Source organism: Myotis yumanensis, unplaced genomic scaffold, assembly GCF_028538775.1.
Source record: "Myotis yumanensis isolate MYYU_CA2020_CCGP unplaced genomic scaffold, mMyoYum1.0.hap1 SCAF_17, whole genome shotgun sequence".
NCBI classification, from domain to species: domain Eukaryota; kingdom Metazoa; phylum Chordata; class Mammalia; order Chiroptera; family Vespertilionidae; genus Myotis; species Myotis yumanensis.
In genome coordinates this window covers 16,167,640-16,194,894 of record NW_027223768.1, presented here as the reverse complement: position 1 = coordinate 16,194,894, position 27,255 = coordinate 16,167,640, and the positions used below count along the sequence as shown (strand labels likewise).

Below are 27,255 nucleotides of genomic sequence, written 5' to 3'. Positions count from 1 at the left end.
CCAAAGCAGTGATAGGGGATGAATACACTGCTGTCAAACACCACCTCCTGAGGATCCGAGCAGCCAGAGTTGCCATGGCAGTGAAGCAGGACCATCTTATTGTCTGAGCTCAGGCGGCAGAAGTGGCTGAGCCAGCAGGGGACCCTGTATCTGGCCTCCCAGCCTCACCAACCCATCCTGACACCTCATCTTGAAGTTTTCCCTTGCTGTCTCCATGGGCAGACATGGTTTGAAGTGGGCAGAAGAGGGGGCGGGGGAGGGCCTTGAGGACATCACCAGTCCCTGCTCAATGCCACTCAGGGAGACAGGAGACACAAATCAGAGCAGAGTCTGTGTGTCTGGCGCCCCTCCCCCAGCAGAGAAGCCCTGGAGGCAGGTTGAAGGAGCACAGGGGAGTTCATTTCCCAGCTCTTATGCCAGGGCCATCAGGGCATTTGAAGGGAAAGAACCACAGATGAATGACTTAAAACCTTGGTGAAGGGGGGAGGGGGCAGCAGAAGGGGTTGGTCATAGCTCAGGACTTTTTAGCATCCTGTACCAGCGTTTCCTGCATCCAGATTCTCAGGGCTATAGCTCCTGCTGCCACAGGCTGCCATACGCTGCCACTCCCTGCCACACACCTGGAGTCTAAAGAGATTCGCTCACTCCAGCAGCTGTCCCACAAACCACAGCTCATTAAAGCAGGGCCTGAGTGGACTGGGCATGAGTCTATGACAATTTCATATCCACCCCCCCTCACAGGGTCAGGGTGGGCACAAAGGACCGCCTGTCCCCCACCCCTGCTCTGACCCACTTGTCATTGGATGCTGAAGCAACAGTGGCCCCTAATGGTTGCTGGCGAAACCACAGCTTAGGGGGGAAAGATTGCTCTCTCCTCTGCTTGTTTTGGGTCTCAGAGAGGCCTCCAACAGGTAGAAGGGAGGAGATATTCCACACAGAAACCCAGGATCTGAGACTCACACAGATCACACAGGTACCCCTGAACTTGCACAGGCCTGGAAGGCAGCAGTGGGCTCAAGCCTCTCCTCACCACCCATGCCCCCTAACCTCCACAGTGCTGGACCCTGCACGCCCAGGAAGGCTGGTCATCTGAATGTGGAGGGGCTTAAGGAAGGGATTGGATGCAGAAGGAAAGAGAGCTTCAGAAAAATTCTGTCTGCGCTCCATCTCCAAAGATGAGCAGGTGGTGGCTGGCCAAGATCTTTGGGGAGAAGGATGAAGGAATGCTAGAACACAAACTCTACGTCCAGCCATGTCCTAGGAAAGAAGTGGATTAACCAAGGTAGCAGGAGAGATGGGGGTTAGACTTCAGAAGGGACTTCCCAACTATACAGGGGAGTTGTGTGGAGGGGAGGAGGGTCTCCTCTCCCAGAGACAGCTGGGAGGGAGGGATGGACACTTACCACAGAGGATAGAGGGAAATGCAGTGACTAAAAGAGAGAGTCCAGAAACATCCTTCATGATTCCATGCTCTTAGGTCAGCTCCACAGCACTGTGCCCACTCCAGGTCCAAGGAGCTTGTATGGCAGGGCACCAGGTCTTAGATGCCCAGCCAGGGGCATCTCATCATTCTAATTAACTTCTGCAAAAGTCATTTCAGTGGTTCTCCACCTTCTGGCCCTTTAAATACAGTTCCTCATGATGTGACCCAACCATAAAATTATTTTCATTGCTACTTCATAACTGTAATGTTGCTACTGTTATGAATCGTAATGTAAATATCTGATATGCAGGACAGTCTTAGGCGACCCCCGTGAAAGGGTCGTTCGACCACCAAAGGGGTCGCGACCCACAGGTTGAGAACCGCTGGCTTAGATGCTGTCATGCACAAATCTCCCTTCTTACCGTCATGGTCTTCAGAAGAAAAACTTGAGAGAAATTTTTCTGAAGCATAACCAACTATATGCCTTAAAGATGGCAGATGAACAAGAATTTGTGTCCCCTGTGGGCATCAGTACTAGTGTACAGACACTCACTGATGTCAGTGATGGTTCCGTACGTTTTAGTCCATAAGGACAAAGTCGCTTCATCCCCTTGCCTTGCGGACAGTGAACTGAAGAAAGTCAGGGCAAAGCGATGTCTGTGGCTTCCTCTAATATGTCCTGGGAGCTATTTTTTACTAAAGATAAATGATACCTACAAGTAATCTTATTTTTTGCCTTTATTTTTCAACAAGAAGATTCATAATATTTCCTGAAACCTTTCCAGTCCACCAAATTCATAATGGCTGCCATTGGGGGAATTTTTAAAATATTTGTATTGATGTTTAGAGAGGAAAGGAGAGTGAGAGAGAGAGAGAAACATCAATGATGAGAACCATTGATTGGCTGTCTCCTGCAAGCCCCCCACTGGGGATCGAGCCTGCAACCCAGGCATGTCGCCTGACCGGGAGTCAAACCATGACCTCCTGGTTCATAGGTCAACCCTCAAACCAGTGAACCACGCAGCTGGGCCCTTTGGGGGAAATTTAACATCTATGCTGAGGAACTGCTTCGTGTAAAGTCTCAGATACACTATTATACTTAAAACTCAATTGTAGGAATTTTCATATGAGTTTGATGAGAAAAACTGAGGAATTGCCAATAAATGATAGATTTTATAACATAGAAACAACTTAAAATAGCATATCATGCCCATGGTCCCGAGAAAACCATTTGTGTAAATAAATAACTAATATTAATAAGAACAAGGAGGAAAAGGATGGAAAAAAAAACACTTACTCCTTATAAGCACTTGTCTTTCTTATGCTTTCAAGTCTGCTTACCTTTTCTACTGAAACTTTTCCAGCTTCTCAGGTGCCAAAATGTATGTCTTCCTATGAGCCCGAGTCTGTCCAGCCAGTACAGGGTGTTGGATGGGATGACAGGGAGCAGTCGACCGTGGACCTTCTCCTGCCTGGTGTGAAGAACGCTGTGGAGCTCCTCCTGGTCTACAAGCTGTTTGCCTTTGTCTCCAACCTTCTGTTGGGGGATAGAACAAGGGAGATGTTAGTACAGGGCCATGTCCCCACAGCAAAGGGGTCTCCTTCCTTCCTGCTAGAGGCTCCCAGGCACCACCCTGGGGCCAACACTGCCTGCCCCAGGAGTGAGAGGTGGGTTTTGGTTTCCTCCCATCTCTGTGGGGCTGAGAGGCAGTGTGCTGGCTCCTCCTCCCCATCCTTGTCTTTGCCCAGGTGTCAGAGGTGTGAGCACCTGGGCCCTCTCCTGTTGCCTGCCATGAGTAAGAGCCCTGCTGGGCCACTTGTCGAAAGGAGTCACTAGTGAGTGGACACTAGTGGCATTGTCCATCCCTGGAGAGGATGAGGGAGGATGAACATGTACCCGATTAGGAATCCAGGCTGGTAAGGCTACGATGGAGCCAGAGCAGAGGGTACTGTGAGGGCCTGGCACATGGTCAGAGGGGAGGAGAGGGCACGTGGTGAGGCCTTGGGTAGACAGTCAGGAGCTTGAGATCAAGTCCTCAGCCACCCCTGATGCTGACTGAACTAAGGCCCAAAAGATTTGGGAGGCAATGCCACACGCTCAGACTTCACAGAAGAAGTCTGTCACGGAGTGAAAGATTTAGATTCAGGCTTCACAGACGGTATTTGCATCCGTCACTCGGAACGAAGCCACGGAAAGCTGTATGGAACAGTCCCTTTCCATGTGCACTTGGTTGCCTGACAGTACATTTCTAGGTCTGGCATTTTAACAAAATCTGTGCAAAGGATGTAGGTGACATCCCTAGGTCTGCTTTCAAAGGAGTTTTCCAAGTGCCTGTTTTATTTATGAATGTCTCTTTCGTATACATTTTTTATAAACTCTAGGCAGACTCTATCAGTTGCCACCGTTAACCATTTTACACTTTGGTTAAAACAGTTTTTCCTCCGCTGTAAATATGATACAGAATTAATAAGAGAAAATGTCTTCGTTTTTAAAGAAACCGTTTTTCCTTAGTTTGTGAAAAACATTATAGAAATAAAGCAGAATATTGACATCATAATAGCACAAGATGACATTCTTATCAAGTGAACAGGCACAAGACAGATTTCTAAGAAAGTTCACATCAGAAACAGTGACTATGGAAGATTGCCTTATGGCACGGAAAGTGAGACAGATTTGTCCTCTATAGGAATTACTGAGAGTGAACGAAGACTTCAGATGAGAGAGAGAGAAGGGGCTGAGGGACAGAGAGGACAATTCAGCTGGTTTTCGGCCCTTGAGGCAGGATGGTGGGGGAAGGCGCTGGACGTCCAAGGACTGGCTATGTGATGTGACCTTAGGCAAGTCATTTCGCCTCTCAGATCACTGACGCACTCTCTCTCAAGTGGATTTTCACACGCACGCACACACACGCACACACACGCACACATTGGAACTGGAAAGCTCTTCCCAGCATAAGGAATGATTGATATTGGAGATTATTCTGAGCAGGTGGGGAAGAGCAGCGCTGGACCCGGGGAGGGAATGTCTAGGCTGGGAAAGAGAGGAGGGTGAGGGCCCCGCGGGGAAGAATCGGGGGACCTTCGGGGTGTGATGGTCCACACTCAGACTGGGAAGCAAAGCTGGACAGAGGACGTGGGGGAGGGGGGAGGCAAGAGGCGTGGTACTGAGAGCCACTAGAGGTGGAGGCTGATCCTGCGGGGTCGGGAGGGGAGGGTGCCCTCACTTTTTATGGCCCCAAAGACACTGCAAGAAAAGGGCTGTTTTGGGGTCGGGGGAGGGGGGCAGAGTTGCCAGGAAATCTCTGAGAAGTGTCTGCTTTGCTCTATCTCCTGCCTGTTTTTTATTTCCCCGGACACAAAACATGCTGCCCATCCCAAGTTCACAACAACCGACTCTGGCTCAGCCCAGAACATGGAGGAAAGACATTCTTGGACAATGCATGTGGGTCAGACTCCGTGGCACCCAACCAGGTAGAGAGAGGGCAGGGCCAGGCTGCGGGCCCCAACCTCACTCCCCTCCCTCCCGCACCCTCCACCACCAGCACAGGGAGGCTCCTTTTGAAAGCAAACTGCGTGTTTTTCACTCTATAAATAATGTATGTGCTTTTAAAATCGTAAAGAGAAGATACAGATAAGCAGAAATAAGATATAAATCATCCACAGTCCCACCTCCCAGATGTGCATTGACACTTCCAGATGTTCTTCTGCGTCGGTCGGTGTAAAGGCCAACAGTGGCCCGCATAATATTTGCCACTTGCCCCTACACAGGGCAGGGCAGTGTGGCCTTCTCTCCCTGGCACCAAATGGGCTCCTGCAGCGTCTAGTTACAGGCTCTCACAATTAGACAACGACAATCATTTCTACGTGCTCTGCAGCTTACAAAGCACTTGCTGCCCCTTATCAGATTTCAGCCCGTGGCCTTCCCGAACTAACGCAGGTCTCTCCCTGGTGTGATTCTGCTTCCAAATCGGCTACCCCGCCTCCTCTGCCCCCGGCCTCCCCCCACCCGCCTCGCTCCCACCTTCATCCTTCCTGCTTCGGCAGCACTGAGCCCACCCTGCCTGCCATTTGGAGAGATGGACACTGGTGGCCCCTTGCTTCCATCGCACTGCTCCCTGCCTGACTCAGCTGTCAACCTCTGCCCTGCTGTCCACACTCTCTCCTTTCTCTGCCTCCCAGAGAGAGAGAGAGTCCCCAGCTCAGAATCTTTCTCCACCTTCTCAGAACTTCTTCCCTGCTGCCACCTTCCCTCTCCTCCTGCATCTCTGCCTAGTCCCCTCTCCTGTGAAATCATGCATCAGGACCAGCCCGGCACAACCTGAGAGGGAGGGAACCTGAGTGACCCTCTGCTCCCTCCGGATGTGCCCCGCCCCCAACACAAGGTCTCCATGTGGTCTCCAGGCCAGTGCTCACCAGTGGGGGTGGGGGCGCACCCAAGAGAGCAAAAGGGCAGGTGGGTGAGAAGCCCTGAGGGGGCCTGTGAGCTCCCACTGCAGCTGCGTAAAGGGGGTCTAACCTCCCCTCTCCCTGCCTCTGTCTCCCCCCCCACCCCCCACACCCCCCCACCCTCCCACCCCCCCACCCCCGTCTGCTCCTCTCTCCTCACAGCCTCTCCAGCCTCCCATCCTTTCTCTGTCTAACGTTTGATTTGAGAACAACCTGGTGACTGAGAGCTGCAGCCCCTGGGGTGGGGGAAGGTGGGGAGAGGGCAGGAAGGAATGTCCTGTGCCCTGGATAAGCGCTCCTCTTTGTCCACATCTTTGTCCTGGGAGTACCTCCCTTCTGCCCATTGGCACCACTGGCTCACCAAAGGCCCCCACCTCTTCTCTCTCCTCCTCTGTGGTGGGAGTGACGGCGGCGGGAGGAGAGGCTCCTGGCCTGCTCAGTCCACGAGGCCAAACTCTTCAGATGTCCTGCCTTCCCAGGAGCCGAACGAAGGGCATATCGACGCTGGGGCTGGAATATCTACTCAGTCAGCCAAGATTCCGGCAGGCGCTGCCTCTCCTGGCTTTGGAGAGGGGCAGATACCCCGGAGTTGGGGTGATCCAGATATCCAGGCAGCCTCACTCCGCCTGGCGTGGTCCAGCAGCCCAGGAGGCCAGCAGCATCACCGCGCTGAGCAGCAGGGCCGCGGGGCTGGCCATGTCCTTGCCGGCGATGTCCCGGTGTCCGCACTGAGCTCTGGAGAGGGGCGGGCATGAGTCCTGTGGGCAGGGATGCTGGCTTGTGCAATTGCCGGGCCCCAGCGCCAACCACCTTGAGCACCTCATGATGTGCTGAGCACCTGCTCACAGGAGGTTTGCAGTGGGTGACAGGGTCTCAAAGGTGGGCAAGACGTGGGCTCTGCCCTGGAGGCACCCAGGGCCCGCTCTGCTCAAAGGCACCCGGACCATGGACTGCAGCCCTCCATGAGCCCTCACAGAGCTGTGCTGGAGCCGGGCTGTCAGCATCGGAAGTGAGGCTCATCTCACTTCCCTCTGAAAGCCCCTCAATGACTCCCCAGTGCCAACCCGCTAAAGACACAGCTCCCGGGCAGGCTGGCCCCTTAGCCTCAGCTCTCAGCTCTCTGCCCTTCACACCCAAACCATCCCCAGGGGCCACTGCAGCTCTAGCCTCCGCGCCATCACTCACTTTGCTTCTCCCACCCAGAACCTCCTCCTTCTCCTCCACCCCCGCTTCCCATTTATCCTGAGGATCACCTGCTCCCTTTAAACCAGCTCTCTCAGCTACCACCTCCTCTCTGGAACCTTTCTTGACCTCTTTCCCCCATACGCCCTTACCCCAGACAGATGGACCACTCCTTCCCACTCCTCCTGGACCTCATGCCTCTAGTTTAGCTCCTGTCATTCTGAATTGCCTGGGCTTGTTTGCCTCTGTATCTCTTCTGCCCTCGTGTCTGATCTTTCTTTGTAGCCCTTGAAACTACCACACACTCCAGCACATAGTAGGTTTTCAATAGATGCTCAGTGAATTAGTGATAGCAAACCAGCCAGGGGCAGAGAGTGCGAAGAGGAACAAATACTGCCGTCGGAGCCAGATCGGAGCTGAATCCTAGTTCCACACACTTACTCGTCTGCTTGAGCAAACTGTTGATTATTTACTCTCCTAGCCTCAGGTTGGCTCATCTGTCATATGGAAAGCCCACCGCACACCCCACAGCACAATGCCTGACCCAAGACATCTGCAGGCCCACCTGCCTCCTCCTCAGCGGCTGTGGGTGATGTTCGGACCACATGGGAGGCCCTCAGATGCCAGGGAGGCACCAAGAAATCTGCAGGACTCGCTGCCCTGACCCCTTCTCGGTCGCAGTCTACACTCCGGACCAGCTGGAGGAGAGAGAGTGGGAACCTAAAGCCTCCCCATCCCTCAACCTGGCGTCCCAGCCCTCAGAGTCTATGAGATCCCAAACTCTCTTGAACATACTGTCCTGACCCCCAAGTTTCCTGGGGCCTTTGATGCCCTGAGCTTCACAGATTCCTCAGAATGTCTGCGCTTCCTTGGGTTCTCTGGGGTCTCTTGAAACCATGAGAATCCTCTACACTTCTCCACCTGCCTCCCTTCCTGATCACCTCCAAGCAGCCATGGAACCTACTCGAGTCACCAAGAACTCTCTCTCTCTCTCACTCTCTCTGCAGTCTCCCAGCTTCCCCCCCACCTCCTCTGGGCACTGCCAGCTCTAACCCTGGCACAGCTGGACACGGGCCAGCTGGCTGCCTGGCGCCGGCCCTCCTGTCGCAGCCACTCCAGCCAGCTCAGTCCTTTGCCGCCGTGCGTGGTGCGATGCGCTCTAACAGAAAATTCAGCCTGAGAACTGCTGGCGGTGCACACGCTCCCCACGTGCCCAGAGCGGGGAGAGAAGGAGAGAAGTGGAGACTGCAAATCGGTCCAACCCTGTGTGTTCCTCACATGCCCCGAGTCTTGGCCCAGACTGCCCCTGTCCCTAGGGCGCCCTGTTCACCCTTGGCTTCTCATCAAGGTTCAGCCCAGATGCCCCCAAACTCTTCTCTGAGCTCCGTCCACGGAGGTGATCTCTCCCGTTTTCCAGGTGAGGCACTTCAACTTGCAGAGATCAAGTCACTGACCCAGGGGACCTGGGCATCGGGTGGAAGGGGATGAAATACAAACCAGGTGAGAAGCAGGCACCGCCTCAGAGAGTAACACTCGTCTGATGGAATGTGGACACACGTGAGGCTCCTGGCAGCCCCGTGGCCTGGCTTGCGTTGGGACAGAGCTGCTGTGGGACGGGTCAGCGGCACCTGGGGCTGAGGAAACCCTCCGCTTGCCCGTGCTGCTGGCCTGGGCCCAGGCCTCCAGGCAAAGACAGAGTGATGCCATTTTAAAAGTGAAAAATGCTTCCACTGCAATTAGCACAAAGTGGCAGGCAGTTTCCAGAAGTGGGCCGGGCAAAGCAGAATTCCAGCCACACCGGGCATCGCCGCCCAGAGCCCTGGCATTTCAGGGGGCTGCGCTGAGACGGCCCCGGCCTCCTGCCCATCAATTAAAGGGCAGGTGGTGGAGAAGATGGCAATCTGTGATAGGAAGTCGGACCACCTTGTTCTACTGCCCCCTTCCCTACTGTGTGACTTTGGGCAAGTTGCTTATCCTCCCTGAGTCTCAGATCCACGGTCTGTAAAGTGGGAATGGTAATGAGCATCATCGTTGGCCTGTCATAAGGGTGTATGAGCTCATACTTGTAAAGCACTCGGCACAGTGCTTGCTCACAGCAGACACTCCCTCCTCACCCACAGAGCCTAGAAGCCCTAAGCGGAAGCCCCCCATGGAAACTAATGTTCTCGTGCACCTGAAGCTAAGTCTCTTGGCCTTGATCTCAGTTTTCCTGCTTGTAAAGTGGTGCCAGGTAATCCTCAGATAACACAAGGCCGGCCCTTGGCAGTTACTTATAAAATAGTAATTTATTATACAAGGTAATAGTAGGCTATTGGTAAAGCCTGGACACAAAGGAAGGGCTGGTAAAAACAAAACCTCATTGGTTTTGTTCCCTGACAGCAGATAGGAGGAGCAAAAAAGCGAAGAAAGGCATTGGTTCTGTCAGCAGCATGCATCATCCTAGCTACACTGGATACAGATCTCAGATGCCCCCGGTCACCACCTCCTTCCCAAAAGCCCTGGTCTGCAGCTTGCTGGCAAGGACAAGATGTTGCACCCTAGCACTAAGAGAGGGGCACAGCATTCATCTGGCCTCTGAATTTTGGAGGCAAGGTAGGCTGTGCTTGAGAATACCACTTGTCATTGGTATTCTCAATCATTGGGGGACACCGAAGGCTGCCAGCTTCAAGTGTATCCCAGATTCGGGTGCCCCTGCAGCAGCTCTGGGCTGCGAACCAGCTGCTCTGGCTCTTGGGCCTTGTGACCCAGCATGTCCAGTGGTGCTAGACACGCCGGTGGCAGAGCAGGATGCTGTGCGGAGTCTCTGGCAAGTTCTGATGGAGAATTGCAGCACATGCCCTGAGGTTCTGGAACAAGGTCATGCCCTCGCTGACAGAGAATTACATCTGAAAAACAGCTACTGGTATGCTATCGGGCCCTAATAAAAACGAAGTGCCTCACCAAGTGCCCATTCAACCCGAGCTACCCCTCATAAGCTGAACGTTATCTGATCCAGGAGTCATGAAGCAGGACAAGCACAGCAGGAACTCATCATGTGATACCTCTGGACCAGGCTGAGCTGCTCCAGAATGTACAAGTAAATTGCATGAGGCCTGGCCGGGTAGCTCAATTGGTTAGAGCATCGGTCCTAATATGCCACGGTTGCAGGTTCGATCCCTGGTCAGGGCACATATAAGAATCAACTAGTGAATGCACAAATAAGCAGAACAACAAACCAAAGTCTGTCTCTCTCTCTCCCCCCCTTCCTCTCTCTCTAAAAATCATTTATTTTTGCCTCCCCTTCTCTTGCCTTTGGAGTCAAAATCATAAAATGTTCTCTATGACCAAGGTCCGTAAGTTTAGTACCTATGTTTTCTTCTATGTACTTTGCTGTTTCAGATCATATGTTTAGGTTTTTGATCCATTTTGAATTAATTTTTGTACAAGAGGACAAACTATAATCTAGTTTCATTCTTTTGCATGTGGCTTTCCAGTTTTCCCAGCACCATTTATTGAAGAGGCTTTCTTTACACCATTGTGTGCTTTTGGCTACTTTGCTGAAAATTATCTGCCCATATAATGTAGTTTTATTTCTGGGCTCTCAATTCTGTTCCATTGGTCTGTGTGTCTGTTCTTTTGCCAATGCCTTGCTGTTTTGATTATCATAACTGTGTAGTATAATTTGAAATCAGATTGTGTGATAGCTTCATTCTTTTTTCCCAGGATTGCTTTGGCTATTCAGGGTCTTTTGTGGTTCCATACAAATCTGACAATTTTTTATTCTATTTCTTTAAAAAATTACATTGGTCCCTAGCCAGTTTGGCTCAGTGGGTAGAGCGTCAGCCTGCAGACCAAAGGGTCCCGGTTTGACTCCGGTCAAGGGCACGTATTGGTACCTTGGTTGCGGGCTCCTCCCTGGCCCGGGCCTTGGTCAGGGCGTGTGCAGGAGGCAACCAATTGATGTGTTTCTCTCATATCGATGTTTCTCTCTGTCTTTCCCTTTCTCTTCCACTCTCCCTAAAAAATCCATGGGAAAATATCCTCGGGTGAGGATTAACAACAACAAAAATGACATTGGGATTTTGATGATTGTATTAAATCTGTATATTTCTTTGGGTAATATGGCCATAATATTTATTTTTTAAAATATGTTTTTATTGATTTCAGAGAGCGGAAGGGAGGGAGAGAGAGAGAAAGAGAGAGAGAGAGAAACATCAATGATGAGAGAAAACCATAGATTGACCGTCTCCTACATGTCCCCTCCTGGGAATGGAGCTTGCAACCTGGGCATGTGCTCTGACCAGGAATCAAATCCTGACCTCCTGGTTCATGGGTCAACACTCAACCACTGAGCCACACTGGTGGGGCTGGCCATTTTAATTATGTTGATTCTTCCAATCCATGAACATGGAATAGCTTTCAATTTCATTGTTTTTTTCAATCTCTTTTAGTAATGCTTTGTAGTTTTCAGTATATAGGTCCTTCACATCCTTTGTTTCTCTTTTGGCTGCAATTGCAAAAGGAATTCTTTATTTCATTTCATTTTCTGAAGTTTCAGAAACTTGTTAGTATATAGGAAAGCAGTGGATTTTGATACATTAATTTTGTATCCTGCAAATTTACTGTATTTGTTTATTGTTTCTAACAGTTTTTTGGTGGAGTCTTTAGGGTTTTCTATATACAGCATCATGCCACCTGACATCTTGAAACAAGATCCTTTTTCTCTCTGGGTTCTTTGCACCAAGAACAGTGCCTGGCACATAGTCAAGGACCACTGGCCTAAATCACGGTGAGATTAGTAAGAGATCTAGATCCTGTTCCAACTCTGTCACCACCTTCTGAGACACTGAAAAACCCTCGCGAAGGCACTGCTCTGAGCTTCAGTTTTCCCTTCTGGGAAATGGGGATCATGTTCCCGGTCCCCTTCTCATTTGTGAGGGGTCAAATGAGAGAGAATGGGATTGGTCCTCTAGTGCAGCAGGAGACACAGCCCCCTGTGAGACATCAGCACTGAAGTCCTTAACAACTGCTAACAGTGTTACTACTAACGACAGTCTGCCTAGTTGGAGGGAATTCTCCCTCCTTCCTCCAGGATTGCCTGGTTTGCCCTAACCCACTTCTGTGATCTGTTGGAGGATGAAGCCAGCCCCCCTCCTCCCTACCCTTTGTCTCACAGATTTCGTATGACCTCAAAATGTCCTTCCAGAAGTCTGACCTACGTCCTTCCTGTTGCAGCCCTGCCTGCTCCCCTCCTCAGGTGTCCCAAGAACATAATCCTGAGCACCTTTTAGGGCTTATCTCCCTAAGTTGATATCCCCACTGCCACTGCTCAGAGCAGAAGCTGAGACAGAGACAGAGAGAGAGAAAAGGAAGTCCCAGTCTGGAGTGAGGGAGTAAAGAAAGAATCAGGGGGGATCGAGGTCAGATAGCAGAATGGACTTCCTAACACCCAGACAGAGCGACTGACACAAACACCCACCACCACACCACCACCACCTTCAGCTGCCTGGCTTCCGGGGGAGGGACGACTGTCTTATGGCTTTCCATGACGTGGGTGCTCTGCTAGGGCTAGGGTTGTGGGTAGAGCGACATTTCCTGCCCAGGGGGCAGGGGGAGAGAAGAGTTGCTGAGTGTGCACACGTTTTGAGAGCACAGACACACACCGGGCTCCTGGGCTCCTTCTCAGGCTGCCCCCATGGAGCTCCCCCTGGCCCAGATAAGCCCCCAAGGTAAGTGTGATGTGGGTGGGAGGGGACAGGAGACCCCTGGACCAGAACCCTCCCGCAAGCCAGAGCTGGCAGGGGGCCCACCACCCCTTCTCCTTCTCTGGGACTGCAGGTCCCCTCAGCCCTGAGAACAAAGGTGACAGGGCCTGCTGTGTGCTTCTTAGGGAGGAGGGAGGAGGGATGGGGGAAGCCAGGGGACCCTAGGCCAGAAGAGAGGCTGCACTAAAGAGATCTGCCTGGCCCGGCCAGCGTGGCTCAGTGGTTGAGCGTCGACCTATGAACCAGGAGGTCACAGTTCAATTCCCAGTCAGGGCACATGCCCAGGTTGCTGGCTCGATCCCTGGAGGGGACCTTCATGAGACAGCCAATCGATGATTCTCTCTCACCTTTGATGTTTCTCCCTTTCTCTCCCTCTCTCTTCCTCTCTGAAATCAATAAAAAAAGATATTTTTTAAAATAAAGAGATCTGCCTCAGCTCCCTGATTGTGGGGCTGACTTCCAGGCCACCAGAAGACCAGCTGACTTCCACCTTCTTTCCTGGTGCCCAGTTGCCCCCAACAAGCCCCTCTGCTGCCTCAGCCCCTCTTCGCCTCATTGGCTCCCTACTCCTCTTCCCTGATAAACTCCCCCGTCTCCCGCCACTGTCCTACCTGCATTTCTCCTGCTGTCGTGACTGTCCCTGTCCTCCAGGTCCCTGGTCAGAGGCACCTCTCAGCCTGGGGGAGGGTGGGCAGCAGAGAGAGGCAGTCCCTCACTGGGAGCCCCTCCGTCCTCTTTGTGCCAACAGGAAGTCACAACACCCCCCCCTCCGACCTTCACCACCTTCCAGCCCTTGGACTTCACTCGAAAAAGCTGCCAGGACTTGCTTAAGGAGACCAGACTCCAGGCCCTGCAGGCTGGAGAGGCCCCGTTCAGCCCCAGAGCCCCAGATGTCCACGCTGCGGTGAGTGGGAACCTGGGGTGCAGCTCCTGCATCTGCTCCCAAGCCTCCCCTGGGTGAGGACACACAGACGGACAGAGGCCAACGGGAGAGAGCAGGAGCGGTCTGGGGCTGCCTACAGGGCAAGGGCACAGAGGAAAAGGAGGTGGGAAGTCCCTCCTTTGTGTGCTGAGCTGCTCCTCAGTCCCTGGGAAGCTCAGCTGAGTCCCCAGGCGACCAAGGTACAGTGAGGGTATCGAGTCCTGGAAGCAGGCGTCGGCACCTTTACCTGCGGCTTCTATTCGCCTGGCACATCCCCATCTCAGTCCCTCTAGCCTGCCCAGTGGTGAGAAGGTCCTCCCGGCCAACCCGCGCAGTCCCTCCCACTGTAGGGTGAGCTCTCCCTTATTCTGGCCTCTGGGGTGACCTCCGGCATCACTATCTTCGCCCTTCAGGCCAGGGCATGACTTTCTGTCCATCTGGAAGACTTCACAATTTAACAGCTTACTGCTACTGGCTTAAAGGCCAAGAGGGAAGTAGGAAGAAATTTCCCTGAAACCAGACAGCGGGAGCTGAAGACGGGATTTAAGTTACACTTTGGGAAGGACTTTCTGGGCAATTAGACTTAAAATAGGCAACTGGGATGGGGGCTGGGAGCTCCCTCCCATGCCCAGGAGGGTCTGGGATAAGAATGAGAAGGTGGCCCACGAATCATGGCGACTTTCCCTCCTTGAACCCTAACCAGGCCTCTCCCCAGGCCCTGGGGGCTGCCTCCAGTCAAGAGGACACTGTGAAGGCTGAGGAGGTGCCTAAGGAAGGAGGCCAGTCCCTGCAGGCCGAGACCCGGGCTTGGTTCCAGAAGACCCAGGCCCGCGGGCTCCTGCAGCGCGGGGCAGCCCCTCCTTGGTTCCATGGCTTCATCACTCGGAGGTGAGTCACCAGGAGGAAACAGGCCCAGAGAGGGGCAGGGGCAAGGCCTGGGTCCGCAGCCCGGGCCAGGACTCCTGGAGGCTCCCAGGCTACTCCCCAAGGCATCTCTCCTGGAGGAGATGGTTGGAGAGGCTCCAGTCCACCCCCCTCTGTGCCTCAGTCTCCCCTCTCTGCCATAGACTCAATTGTCCTCCTGTATCTACGGCCTCTAATCCTCATGGTTTCCACCTGCCTCTCAGGCTCTCTCCCGCCATCTTTACCTCGGGCTCACCCAGCCCTCTCCTCTTTCTTGCCTCCCTTGCAGTTCCTACCTCCTCCTCCATTTCTACTTCACTTCTGTCAGCTTGACTTTTGACACCTAGAAGTCTATTACCACCCCTGTTGGTGCAGCCGCAGCACCACCCCCAGAGCCACCACCACCTCACTCCCCGCTCCCCCCCTCTACTCCCCGCCAGCCCACAACCAGCCCACAACCAGCCCACAACCAGCTGCCCTTCCAGGATGGGGCCGGGAGGATGCAGGGCTGGGAGTCGTCCTGGGTGGGCCCTCTGGGTCCCGTCCACGCCCAGGCCCTGCAGCGGAAAAGCAGTGCCCACATCCTCCCTCTCCCATCCCCCCCTCTCCAGCCACTTCAGTTCACCTGGTTTGGGGTGGGGTCCCCCGTGAGAGCCCGGGAAACAGGGGTCAAGGCTGGAAGGGTCAGAGCCCCGTTCTCTCTTCTCCGTCACCACAGAGAGGCCGAACGGCTGCTGGAGACCAAGCCGCAGGGATGCTACCTGGTGCGGTTCAGCGAAAGCGCCGTGACCTTTGTGCTGACCTACAGGTGCGGGGCGGGGCCCGCGCCCGGGAAGCGGCTTCGGGCCGATCGGAGGGGCGGGGCTGGGTGCGGCGGAGGTGAGCCCCGCCTGCAGCTCCTCCCCATCCCCCTGCGGAGAGGGGGACACCCTGGCGCGGCGCGGGGAGGGTTGGGGGTGTTGGGGCGCAGGCCTGATCCCGACTGGGCCCCCCAGGAGCCGCACTTGCTGCCGCCACTTCCTGCTGGCCCAGCTCCGGGACGGCCGCCACGTGGTGCTGGGCGAGGACAGCGCCCACGCGCGGCTGCAGGACCTGCTGCGCCACTACTCGGGGTCCCCGCTCAGCCCCTACGGGGAGACGCTCAGCCAGCCCCTGGCCCGCCAGGTACCTGACCCTCCCCCTCCCCCTGGCCCCCCCTTCCGCCCTCACCCTCACCCCCCCTGCCCAGCGCCCCCTCTCATAGAGCCCGGGCCACCGGGCACTTTCTCCTGCGGGAGGACTGCCCAGCCCCGCTCCTGCCCGCCTCTCCGTGGGCAGCCCGTGGAGAGGGTGCACGCTGGGCGGGAATCCCTGAGAGACCAGCCCAGCCAGAGACATGGCTTCTGAGGACCCAGTCAGGCACATGGGGCATTTGTGGGTTTTATTTTGTTTTGTTGTTGTTTTAATTTATTAATTTGAGAGAGAGAGAGCGCGCGCAAGAGAGAGAAATATCGATTTGTTGTGCCACCCATTCATGCATCCACTGGTTGATTCCTGTATGTGCCCTGACCAGGGATCAACCCGAAACCCTGGTGCCTCAGATGATGCTCCAACCAACTGAGCCACCCGGTCAGGCAGGCCATTTGTTTTGCGTTTTTGTTTTGTTTTTAATTAAAAGATATTTATTGCCCGGCTGGTGTAGCTCAGTGATTGAGCATCGACCCAGGAACCAAGATGTCAGGGACACATGCCCGGGTTGCAGGCTTGATCCCTAGTAGGGGGCATGCAGGAGGCAGACAATTGATAATGTTTCTCTCTGGTCAGTGTTTCTATCTCTCTATCCCTCTCCCTTCTTCTTTTTCTAAAAATCAATGAAAACATATTTGAGGGGGGAAAAAGATATTTACTGAATACCCAGCATGTACCAGATGCTGCAGGCTCTGGAAACAGAACCATGGACAGACAGATGGGTTCCAAACCCACAAAGCTTACTAACCAGCAGCAAAGAGACAAATAATGGAAAACAAGTGTGAGGGTGTGATGAGAGAGGAGAGCTGTGTCAGGAATCACCTCCCTGAGGAAGTTCAGGCAGTTGAGAGACCACTCTGTGCCAGGCATTGGTCTGGGGAAACAACAGTAAACAAAACTGACCAAAATATCTCTGCCTTCAGGGAGCTTGCATTCTAGTGAGAGGAGACAGACAATGAACACAAGCTGTAGGCATGCTCTAACAAGAATCCGCTGCAAGCCCTTGTGGTTTTTGTTGTTGTTGATCCTCACCTGAGGACATTTTTTCAATGGTTTTTAGAGAGTGAAAGGAAGGAGAGACAGAGAGAAACATCGTTGTGAGAGAGACACATTGATGAGTTGCCTCCCACATGCAGCAGGGGATCGAGCTTGCAACCGAGGTATGTGCCCTTGACTGGAATCGAACCCAGGACCCTTCAGTCTGTGGGCCAATGCTCTGTCCACTGACCCAAACCAGCTGAGCACTGTGAGCCCTTATCTTCCGTTGGCCCAGTGGAATCCTAGGGGAGGTCTTAGGAGAGGGTCTCAATAGAATGTTCATTAGCTTTTCAGGTGTGTCCTTCAATATATTGATTCATCAGAATGTGCAGACAGAGGGGTCGGGAGTTAGTTTTACTTTTAACGAACATTATTGAAGAGAGACCAGACGGAGGCTGGTCTGCCCCAGGACAGTCTGGAGTGTGTAAACAATTTGCTCCTAAGTGTCCTTGGTTAGGGAAGATAAAACCTGGTGATTCATTAGCTGGCTGTAAATTGCTCAAAGTGTTTGGCCTTGTTTAATTATTTTGTCTTGGTTTCCCTTATTCCACTTATCAAGGAATTTCCCCAGCTTCTTCCTATCCTGCCACAAGAGGAGGAAGCTATGGAGGGGCAAGTCTGGGGGCAGTGGAGATCAGGAGGTCAGTTTTGACGTGTACAGTTTGAAATGGCCATTCGATGTCCACGTGGAGATGGCAAGGAGGCAGTTGGAATACACGGGTCTGGAGTTGGGAGAGAGGTCTGGACTAGAGACAAATATTTAGTCATCAGCATGTAGCTGGACTGATTCTAAAGCCTTCAGAGGGGGTGAAATCTCACTCAGGGGTGAGTGTAAATGGAAAAGAAAGGACTACCACGTCTTCAGCATTTAGAGTTTGCAGAAATGAGGGAGAACCTACAAAGAACATTGAGAAGGAGCAGAGAGAGAGAGGAGAAAACCAGGAGTGTGATGGTCTGGAAGCCAAGCAAAAAAAAAAAAAGCAAGTCAGGGAAGAGCAAGTGCCTAGGGGTCCAGAACTGACCATTGAATTTAGCCAAGAACTCACTGGGGACCTGGGCAAGAATGGTTTCTTGGAGCTTGACTGGGGTCAGCTCAAAAAAGTGGGGTCGCTCTGGCCAGTATGGCTCAGTTGACTGGGTGTCATTTCATGCTCTGCAAGGTTGCTGGTTCGATTCCTGGTCAGGGCACATGACTGGGTTTCGGGCTCGATCCCCTGTAGGGGGTGTGCAGGAGGCAGCCAATCAATGTTTTGCTCTCACGTTGATGTTTCTCTCTCTCTCTCTCTCTCTTTAAATATCAATAAAAATATTTTGTTAAAAGTGGGAACTATGCCTTATAGGCAACTCTTGTAGAATTTTGTGAGGAATAGGGGGAGACCTGAAGATTCTGGAGCAGTGAGAACGGGGTGTAGGGAAGTCTGGAGGTGAGGGGAACCAGGTGGAACTGACAGAGCTGAAGGCAGAACTGTTGGAGACCAACCTCTATGACGGGGTCTCAGAGGGTCTTGTCACTCAAGCTTTTTGGAGTTTGGGCTTTATCATGGAGCAAGGGGCAGCCACTGAAGAATTGCTAGGCGAGTTTCTGCAGGCTTACGCACATAGAGTGGAGAGTGGGCTGAAAGGACAAGATAACACAGGGGAGGATTTAAGAGGCCTGGACTGTGTGTGGTGGCTGTGGGCAGGGAGAGAAGTGAGCAGATGTAAAAATATTTAGGCAGTGGAAGGAGCAGGGCTGTGTTCCATCAGATGTGGGCAGGGAGGGGTCAAGGTTGACTCCTAAGATACTGCTATGGCAGGGGTGGGAGGGAGGTATTACTTTTTATTCATAAAGGGAATGCTGAGAGAGGAGGAGGAAGGGGCAGGGAATAAGAATTCCGATTTGGATCCATGAAGCCTGCCGCGCCTGTATGCCTCCAGATGGAACGTGCACTTGGGGGATTGCAGGAGCACAAGGAAAGCCTATGGCCTGAGCCACCTGGGGGCATCCATGACCCAGGGCTAAATGCTGAACTAAAAGCACACCTATTGAGGGAGGGAAGCGTCCCACTGTAGGGCTCGTCCCCTCTGAGGCGGTCTCTCGGCCCTAAAACATCTGGCTGATCTCTCCATAAAGTATTCCTCTGGCACCTGCAGAATTAAACGTAGGCACAGCAGTCTTGGAGATCTCTCATGCCAAAAAAATGTTAGGCTACAGACTTCTCCAGGCTTGTTGCATGTTTACAACCACAGGCACAAACGGAGACCAGCCTGGCCCTGTGCTGCAGGTGAAATTAAGTTCAATGCTAGAGATTGCCGTGACCAGAGCGACCTCCCCCCCCCCCCCCCCCCCCCCCCCCGGTCTCCTTGCCATCCTTGTGCCCTCTTCTTCACCCAGGGAACCCAGGGCAGGCCGAATTTCCGTGCCCCTCGCCCCATGCTCCACCTGGACTGGTTTATTTTGTCCTCCTGGATCACCTGCCCGCCCCACCCACTGTCCCTGCTCAACCAAGTCCCTCAAGCCTCCTTTCCCTGCAGACTCCTGAGCCAGCAGGACTTTCCCTAAGGACTGAAGAAGCAGACGCTGGAAGCAAAAGCCAGGACCCACACCCCCAGTATAGCCCAGTCCTCAAAAAGGAGAAGCCCAGAGCCCTCACGCAGAAAGAGGGGGGCAGCGAGCCAAAGGAGGTATTGGGCTGGAGGAACTGGGAGGAGGCCGGGCAGGGGGAGGTGAGGACCCAGGAGACAAAAAGGAGGCATGGCCAGGGGGGAGTGGGGCCACTGGGAGGAGGGGGGGTCTGCAGAGGGCATGAGCTCTGGCTGGGCTCCTGCCGTGACCCTACCTGGTTGCTCTGACCCACTCTCCTCCCTGGCGTCACTCTCTCCTAGCCCTCCCAGCCACCTAGACCCAAGCCTCCCGTCCCCGCCAAACCTCTGCTGTCCTCCGAAGCCTACACAAGCCCAGCGCCAAGACTCTGCCGGACCCTGCCCGCCAAGCCCTCCAACCCCATCTACCACGAGCCGGATGAACCCATAGCCTTCTATGCTATGGGCCGGGGCAGCCCTGGGGAAGCCCCCAGCAACATTTACGCCGAGGTGGAGGTGGAGATGGAGGTGCCATCAGGGGGTGAGGGCCCATCGTGCATCCTCTGGCACCCGGTCCTCCGGAAATGCCGGTCCAGGCCTCTCCCAGGAAGACAGGTAAATGGGGGAGCAGGGAAAAGCTAGATCACAGGAAGGACTTCCTGAAAGCTGGTTTGGAAAGGGTTCAGATGGGATGCCTGGATCAGGGTGAAGGTCAGCGGTCTGAGGTGAGATGGGGAGGACAGAGTCCAGGCTGCCAGCACTCCTTTTGCAGGCCCAGCGATTGCTCCCGCTCCTCTTCCTGGAGTCACTGGGACCCTTTGCCAAGTCCCCACCCCCTTCCACCTCTCAGCAGCTCATCCCTTCCTAATTCACAGAAAAAACAGAGGCCCCAGCAAGCCCCCGAAGGCCTTCCACACGGAGCCTGTGTGTTGGTTGGTGTCCATCTCACCCAGCTTGTCTTCTTAAACCCACCCGAGACTGACCCCAACCTGTGCCCCACCCATCCTCTCCTTCCCAGTCTGAACTTGGGCTCCCTCCCCCAGCCTTTATCAGCCTGCCCATCCTGAAGAAGAGACTTGTGCCGTCTCAGATGAGCACATGCCCTCCACCCCACCCCCAGTGCACACTCCCCTCTCCCTTTTCCATCCCTCCACCTCCCCAGTCTTCTCACTGGTCAGTTCAAGTCAGTATGTCATGGGCTTCTCCCACCCCCTCCCACTGCCCCCTCACCTCAGGCCCTTTCCCACTCTCTCTCCCTGCTGGTGCCCCAGGCTCCCCCCAGCCCTCGGATCTGTTCACACTCACCCACACCCCTGCCACCTGCTGCCATCCTAGAGCTGATGTCACCAGTCCGTGTCTCTATCCAAACTTCTCTTCAGGCTTCTGCTCAACTCCCCAGTGTCCCACGGCCTCTTGAACTCAGCACAGCCAGCACTGCCCCAGCCTTTCCCCCGACTCCTCCCTCCCAGGTGCCCTATCTGGATCAATAACTCTCCAGCCACCCAACCACCCAAGTCAGAATCCTAGGGCTCCTTCCACATCTTCCCTTTTCACCCCCATTCCCCTATATCACTGGTTTCTGCTGGGTCTCCTCCCAAATATATTTTTCCTTTCCCCAGTTTCAAGCCCCATTTCTCTCGTCAGGACTTTTCCAAGAGCTTCTTGCTGGTCTCTAACCACCAGTCTTGCCACTTCTGAGCCACTGTACCCCAAGGAAGCCAGAAGGGTCTTTCTAAAACGGCTTCCTGGCCCATGCGGCCCTCGGTACTCGAAGGGAGGGTGCCCCCTCCTCAGCTTGATCGCCCTCCCTCCCAGAACTGGTCATGTTTCTCCAAGTAGCCCAAGTGGTTTCAAGCCTCCTGGGGTTGGCACACGCCAGCCCCTCTGCCCGTACCAACTTCTGGCAAGTACACCCTCCTGCCGCTTGGGAGCTTCCTACTCATCCTACAAGACTAGCTTGCCCTTCTCCTCTGGGAGGACTTCCCTGACCTGACACAGAGGTGTCCACTGTGTTTTACACACACCTGCCACGCCACTGAGCAGCCGGACACTGGCTTCCCCTTGCCCGGCCGAGTGAGTTCCCTGAGGGCAGGGCTGGGACTTCCTCACCTCTGATTCCAGAGCACCCAGCACAGTGCCTGGCAGAGCAGGTGCTCAGGACATGTTTGTTGAATGAACGAGAGGGACTTAGCCCTCCTCTGTGCAGGCCAGTGTCTGTTGAGACCAGATGTCTTGGCCTGTGAGGCTGCAGTTAGGCCTAAAAGGCAGAGGGTCGAGGGTGTGCCCTAAGACTGTCCTTCTCTCTGCAGAATCCAGGTGGCCAGCAACTGCATTCCGAGAACTCCGTGGCTGGACAAGGCCCTCCCGTGCCCCGCCAGCCCCTGCCTCTCTGGGGACACAGCCTCCCTCACAACCTAGACAGGAGTTCCAGGACAGAGGAAAGACGTGGCCCTCCCTAGGGCCTCCTCAGGAGCCAGTGTCTGAGCGGAGGGAGGCTAACCTGGAACAGCAGGTCCAGAGAACTTCACACACACCCAGGTGCCCTCCTAAGGAAATGTGGATGGAACAAGGTGATCGATCCAAGCGGGAAAGGACCTCAGCTGTCACCTATTGCAAAGACGGCAAAAATGTGTCACCTTGTATCCCAACTCCAGTCCGTTGGTCCTTGCTGCCTAAGGCTCTAAGGCGCTGCCTTGGAAAGGATGTTAAGGTCATATCTGAACTCAGCAGAAAAGAGCACCGTGATTGATTAGTGATGTCTGCTATGGGTGAGGGAAGGAAGAGGAGCAGCATTTTTTTTTTTTTTTTGCCCTTATTGATCAAGTCCAACTCCCTTGCTGTGCAGATAAGGAAACAAAGCCAGTGGGATGACTTGGCTGAGGTCAAGGACTAGGACCCAGGCCTCCTAAGCCCCTCGTTTAGTGCTGTGTTCCTGACCCCACCTCCACTGTCTTCACAGGAAATGTCAGAACTTTCCTAAGACAGGAAGTCTGGTGGCTTTCCTGGGTTCCACCGCATTGGGTCCCGGGGGCTGGTTCCCTTCCTCCAGATCCCAGCATAGCCCTGTTATCCGGACAGGTCTGGGCCTCCCACACAGAAGCCCGGAGGTCAGAGGAGCAAATGTGGAACCCACTTCCTGTTAGGGACACACTCACCAGCTCCCTCCCAGAGTCCTCAGTGTTTGGTGCTCCTCTGAGGATGAGGGCTGGGAGGGCCTGCTGCCTCCCATTGCCCCGGCCTCTCCGCACAGAGTCTGATTTCCTTGGTCCTCTGAGCCTTTGGGTCTGGGCCCTGGTCCAATGCTGCTGCTGTCTGGGGGTTGGTTTGGCGAGAACAGATGTTAGAACTTGTTTGTGGATTCTTGTCTGGCTAATAAATCATCACCAACCACCTCCCCCTACAGCGATGCAGGTACTCCAGGCTCCTTCTGTCTCCGACTCTCTCATGTTGTGGAAGGCAGAGGGGTCGGGAGCTGAGAGACACCTGCGCAAGGGTCACAGATCTGTTGGCAGGAGACACGAGACAAGGGACACAGACCTTTCTCTGCAAAGTATTCCTTCCCTAACTGGGTTGGGCTGGGCAGGCAGCCAGGGCCAGCGGGTGGCTCTATCTCCTGTGGATGCCAGGAGAGAAAGGGGGGCAAGCACAAGACTGGGAAGGGGAGAGTGCACTGCCAGCCTGTGTGAGCCCTTAGGCTTAGAGGACGAGGGGCCCCAAGACTCTTTTGTGTCTTCCAAGCAAGGCCAAGACCAAGGCCATCGGCTTCTGCCTCAGTTGGAACCCAGTTCTCTTCCCTTTTGTGAAGCATCCTCTGCCCAGACCCACTTCAGGGCAGCCTCGGCCCCAGGGCAGAACCCGTATTCTGGGCTTCAACCACCTGGAATCATCTGCCCTGGGTCTTATTTTTGTCTCAGACTGGGGGCTCTTTGCGGCAGGATGTCTGCCCCTGGGTTGCCCTCAGGGCTCAGAACAGAGACTGCCCCCCACCCACCCCAGAGCCACTCAGGCCCAGGTACTCCAGTGGTCCTGTCTGTGCAGCCTGCTCAAGGCAATCAGTGCCTGTCAGGGCCCCTTCTCCTGCCAGAGGCATAGAAATCCCCTGGCCCAGGTGCTGCAGCCATCACGCCACCCCCCAGCCCGGTGCAGGTGCCAGCTCCAGTGACAAGCGAATTCCCCTCCTTTCCACTCCAATGCTAATCAGCTTAAGGAGGAATATGGTTGCTGAGTCAACAGAGCTGGGGTTCCACTTCCTGCTGCCTGTAGGTCTAAACCCCCTCCTGAGCAAGAGGAGAGAGAGGGAGGAAAGGGAGCAGATGGTTTACATACATCAGAGGCCGAAAGTGCAAGGAAGGTCTCAGATTAGACTCAGGGAGTCACCTAGTGGCTGATTCCTTGTGGCAGGGGGAGGAGGTAGAGAAAGGAGTTCGCTGTATACCAAGAGCTGGACCTCAGAAAGTCAGAAAACCCGCTGTGGCAGGATGGGCAGGTGCTGGAAGGAGGCAGGACTGCCTAGGGACCCACTTGGTGTTTCTGAAGGAGCAAAGCCTGCTAGAGGCGGGCAGAGTGGGACCCAGTGACTCTCCGTCTCCCTCTCCCTCACACAGCCTGGGGTGGACTCACGGAGGGGTGGCGGGAGAATCCAGATGATGGCATCCAAAGCCCTGGGTTCCCGGGTGGCTCTGTGCTAACTGGCTGTATAACCTTTGCAGGAAACCTTCTCTCTGCATCTGTCCATTCCCCACATTCCTTTGAAATGGAAATAATGCCTCCTTATTTGCACCCAGGGCTGCTGTACAGTTCAGACAAGACCATCAGAAGGAAGGGCTTGGCAGAGCAGGGCTGTTAGGGCTAACAGGGACCTCAGACCGCTTGTGACTGACTTTAGTTCAACTAAATAGGAAACTGAGGTCCAGAGAGGGGAAGTGACAGGAAGTTGGACGCAGTCAAGCCCAGATCATGTCATCCCAATCCAGGGCTCTCCCTTAGACCACAGGGCCCCTGCACTGAGCAAAGGGATAAGGTCCCCATCCTCCTGAGAGCTCCAGCTGCAGGCCCAGCCCTGAGGACCGAGGTGGTGGGGCCTCCTTCCCCTCACCAAAATCATGGCCCCAGCACCATGCTGCTCGCTCACTGCCAAGCTAAGGTCTGAGGCTATGGTGGGACCTCAGGATGAAGGTAACTTTTATAGGAAAGTGAGCTGGAGCCATTGTGCTGAGGGTGGGGGTGGGGGTGGGGCATTTCCCTGCTAATCTTCCCATGGCCAGTCCATCCCTCCTCTGCCTTCTCCAGGCAGGGCTTTCTCTGGCACAGCCCACTCTCAGGTCTGAGGGGAGTCTCCCACCCCCAGCCCCAGGTCCCCTTCAGAGCCTGGAGAAAGGCCACACCTCCCAGCTCCAGCCCCTTCAGCACCATGGCTGACCCTGACGACTGTCCATATTGTCCTGCTCCTGCCTCCCCTAAGCTGCCCCTTTCATCCTATCTGCTCCCTCAGCGAAAGCAGAAGACAATCTCAGTAAGGTGTCCTATAATCCTGGCTCAGGGGCGGGCGGGGGGAGGGGGGGGGCGGGGGGGGGGAGAACTCCATAACCTCAGCTATCCCAATTCCACGGCATATCGCTGCCCATGAACCCACTCGTCAGAGGCCCCACCTTCAACCATCTCTCCTGGCCTGAGAACACGGGACCCTACTTGAAAGCTGAGGGAGGAGAGGGTAAAAGGGTGGAAGCAGGTAGCACAGAGCTTCCCAAGCCCACAGAACTGCACCCATTCCCTCCAAGAGACTGTGGCTTCTTGGACAGAAAGCTCAGCACCCAAGGGGAGAAGACCTGGCCAAACCCCTCCCCAGGGCCAAAGGCGGTGGGGCAGAAGCTGAAAACCCTGACAGCCTTGCCGTCTCTGTGCAGTTTCTAAGCTGGATCCCTGTGTAGCTCAGCTTCCTAGGCTCTACGGCCCGGTCAATACACTGGAACTGTGCCCCAGCCCCTGCAAAATCTGCCAGCAACTGGGATCCATCTCCGAGCACGTTCTCCACCCCTCCTCCCTCTGCCCTCTGGTGGTTGCTGCCTGCCAACTCTAACCAAGTGCCACTCCTTATGCCTCCTCTCTCCCTCATCCCTGTCTTCTCTTTCCTGTTTGTTTACCAGACTTGAGGCTACTACCACCCAGAAGCTGTCAAATTTCTAACCTGTCAAATTTCTCTTGGTGACCAAGAAATTCCACCCACTAAATAAAATGTCATTGTTGACAGAACTAAAAAGTGGCTTTTTCAAAAAGTGGCTTAAAATGACTTGCAGGGAATCAAAGGAGGCGGAAGGCAAAGGGAACCTAAAAAATATCTGGCCTTTCATTCCCAGAAGACACTGGGCTCTCCCGACCTACCATGTCCTGCCTCCCTGCACAGAGCCCTTCCCGCTACATCACGATGCGACACCAAGAATGAGAAGTTGACTGCAGTCCCAGGAGTAGGGCACCGCAGGAGCAGGGCTGCACCTGTAGCATAATGGACACAGGAAAGAGCACTTGACTCCTCAGGATCACAGACAGTTTGGCCCTGTTAAACCTGCCTCACCACCTAAGACACCCAGAGGGGCGATCTCAGTCCCCAGTGCCTCTGTGGATGATGGGAGTGGTGGGGCTAATGCACTGATTTTGACAACTGCAGCCTGAAGGTCCCTGAGGGATCCAAGAGCCCTGTCTGGCTCCAACCCCAAAGTAGGTCAGATTTCAGATAAGTGGGTGGTTTTCCTGTAAGTGATGAAACCCTCCTCTGCACTTAATGGCAAACAGACTCAACTTACCCAGCACACAGGACCAGAAGGATGGTGAGAGGCCACACGGCTGCCTCTTCCCTCTCAGCCCCAAGTCCCTACCACACACTTAAACTGCCCCTCTGGCCTTAACCTTCCTGTCACCAGGACTGTCAAAAACCAATTCCTCTGTATATTCCCTGCTCCGAACCTGCAACTGGAGTCAAGCATCTCTGTTCAATCAGTGCTCCTCTGGTTGGCACCCAAGGCCTTTCTTCAACACGGGAGTTTCTTCAACACGCTCTTCCTGTCGGACACCACTGCGGTCAAGCCCCACTGGAGTCCCAGAATCCTCAGCAACACATTTCAGGAAAACCCGCACAGTTTTGTGACCAGTACACGCGCCTTCCCTCCCTCCGCGCACCCTCCCTGGCGGGGAGGAACCATGCCTTCCTTCCATCTTGTCACTCTGGGCATCACAGAGCCTGACAGCTAACTGAATCCATAGACCCCACCAGCCCCCTTCTCCAGCCACCCACCCAAACCAGCCCTTCCTTGCTGGCAAACAGCTAGGGATCCAGAAGCCTCCCAGACTTGTCCAGCCCCCAAGCTCTATGCAAAGCTCCAAACCAGTCTAGGCCAGCTACCGGTGAAAACTTAAATCATCTTCAGGGAAGGCATTTCCCCACTGTACCTCTTGCTGGAATGGATTTTATGTCTAACAACTCTTTCATGTCACAGAAAGAACCTCCTGACTTCCCCAATCTTCAGAGACACCTGAGAACAGCAGTATTTCCCACGTTTGGGATCACAGGCTCCTGCCCCAAACCCAATTTACATACAACTCCTGGGTCTTCAATGGCCACGAACCTAGTTTCTCTGTACCTACTTTAGGCCCAGAGAAACAAAGGCAAGGTCATCATTGAGGCAACTCACGCTGGCCAGGGAGTGCTTTACACAAGGTAAAAGCAGACACAGGGACAGGATACCAAATGAGAGAGGTCCAAAATGAAAAAGGAGGCCATACTAAAAAGTAGGAAAGGAGGTAGGGCAGGCAGCATC

General features: G+C 54.2%; 1 protein-coding gene across 1 annotated transcript; it reads left to right on the top strand.

Moving 5' to 3' along the window:
* The first annotated feature begins 1,914 nt into the window (after positions 1-1,914).
* Positions 1,915-22,001, top strand: SH2D2A (SH2 domain containing 2A). The gene is made up of 9 exons (XM_070397098.1): positions 1,915-1,995; positions 13,544-13,699; positions 14,421-14,605; positions 15,339-15,428; positions 15,616-15,784; positions 17,867-17,869; positions 19,400-19,549; positions 19,751-20,062; positions 21,757-22,001. The coding sequence occupies exons 1-9, from the start codon at positions 1,915-1,917 to the stop codon at positions 21,904-21,906; spliced, it is 1,296 nt and encodes a 431-aa protein (XP_070253199.1). The 3' UTR covers positions 21,907-22,001.
* Positions 22,002-27,255: the final 5,254 nt, after the last annotated feature.

Excerpts from the sequence above, each read along its gene's own strand:
- SH2D2A (XM_070397098.1), top strand. The coding sequence starts at position 1,915 with ATGGCAGATGAACAAGAATTTGTGTCCCCTGTGGGCATCAGTACTAGT. Across the intron at positions 15,429-15,615 it reads ACCTTTGTGCTGACCTACAG|GAGCCGCACTTGCTGCCGCC; the intron begins GTGCGGGGCGGG and ends TGGGCCCCCCAG. Across the intron at positions 19,550-19,750 it reads GGGGCAGCGAGCCAAAGGAG|CCCTCCCAGCCACCTAGACC; the intron begins GTATTGGGCTGG and ends ACTCTCTCCTAG.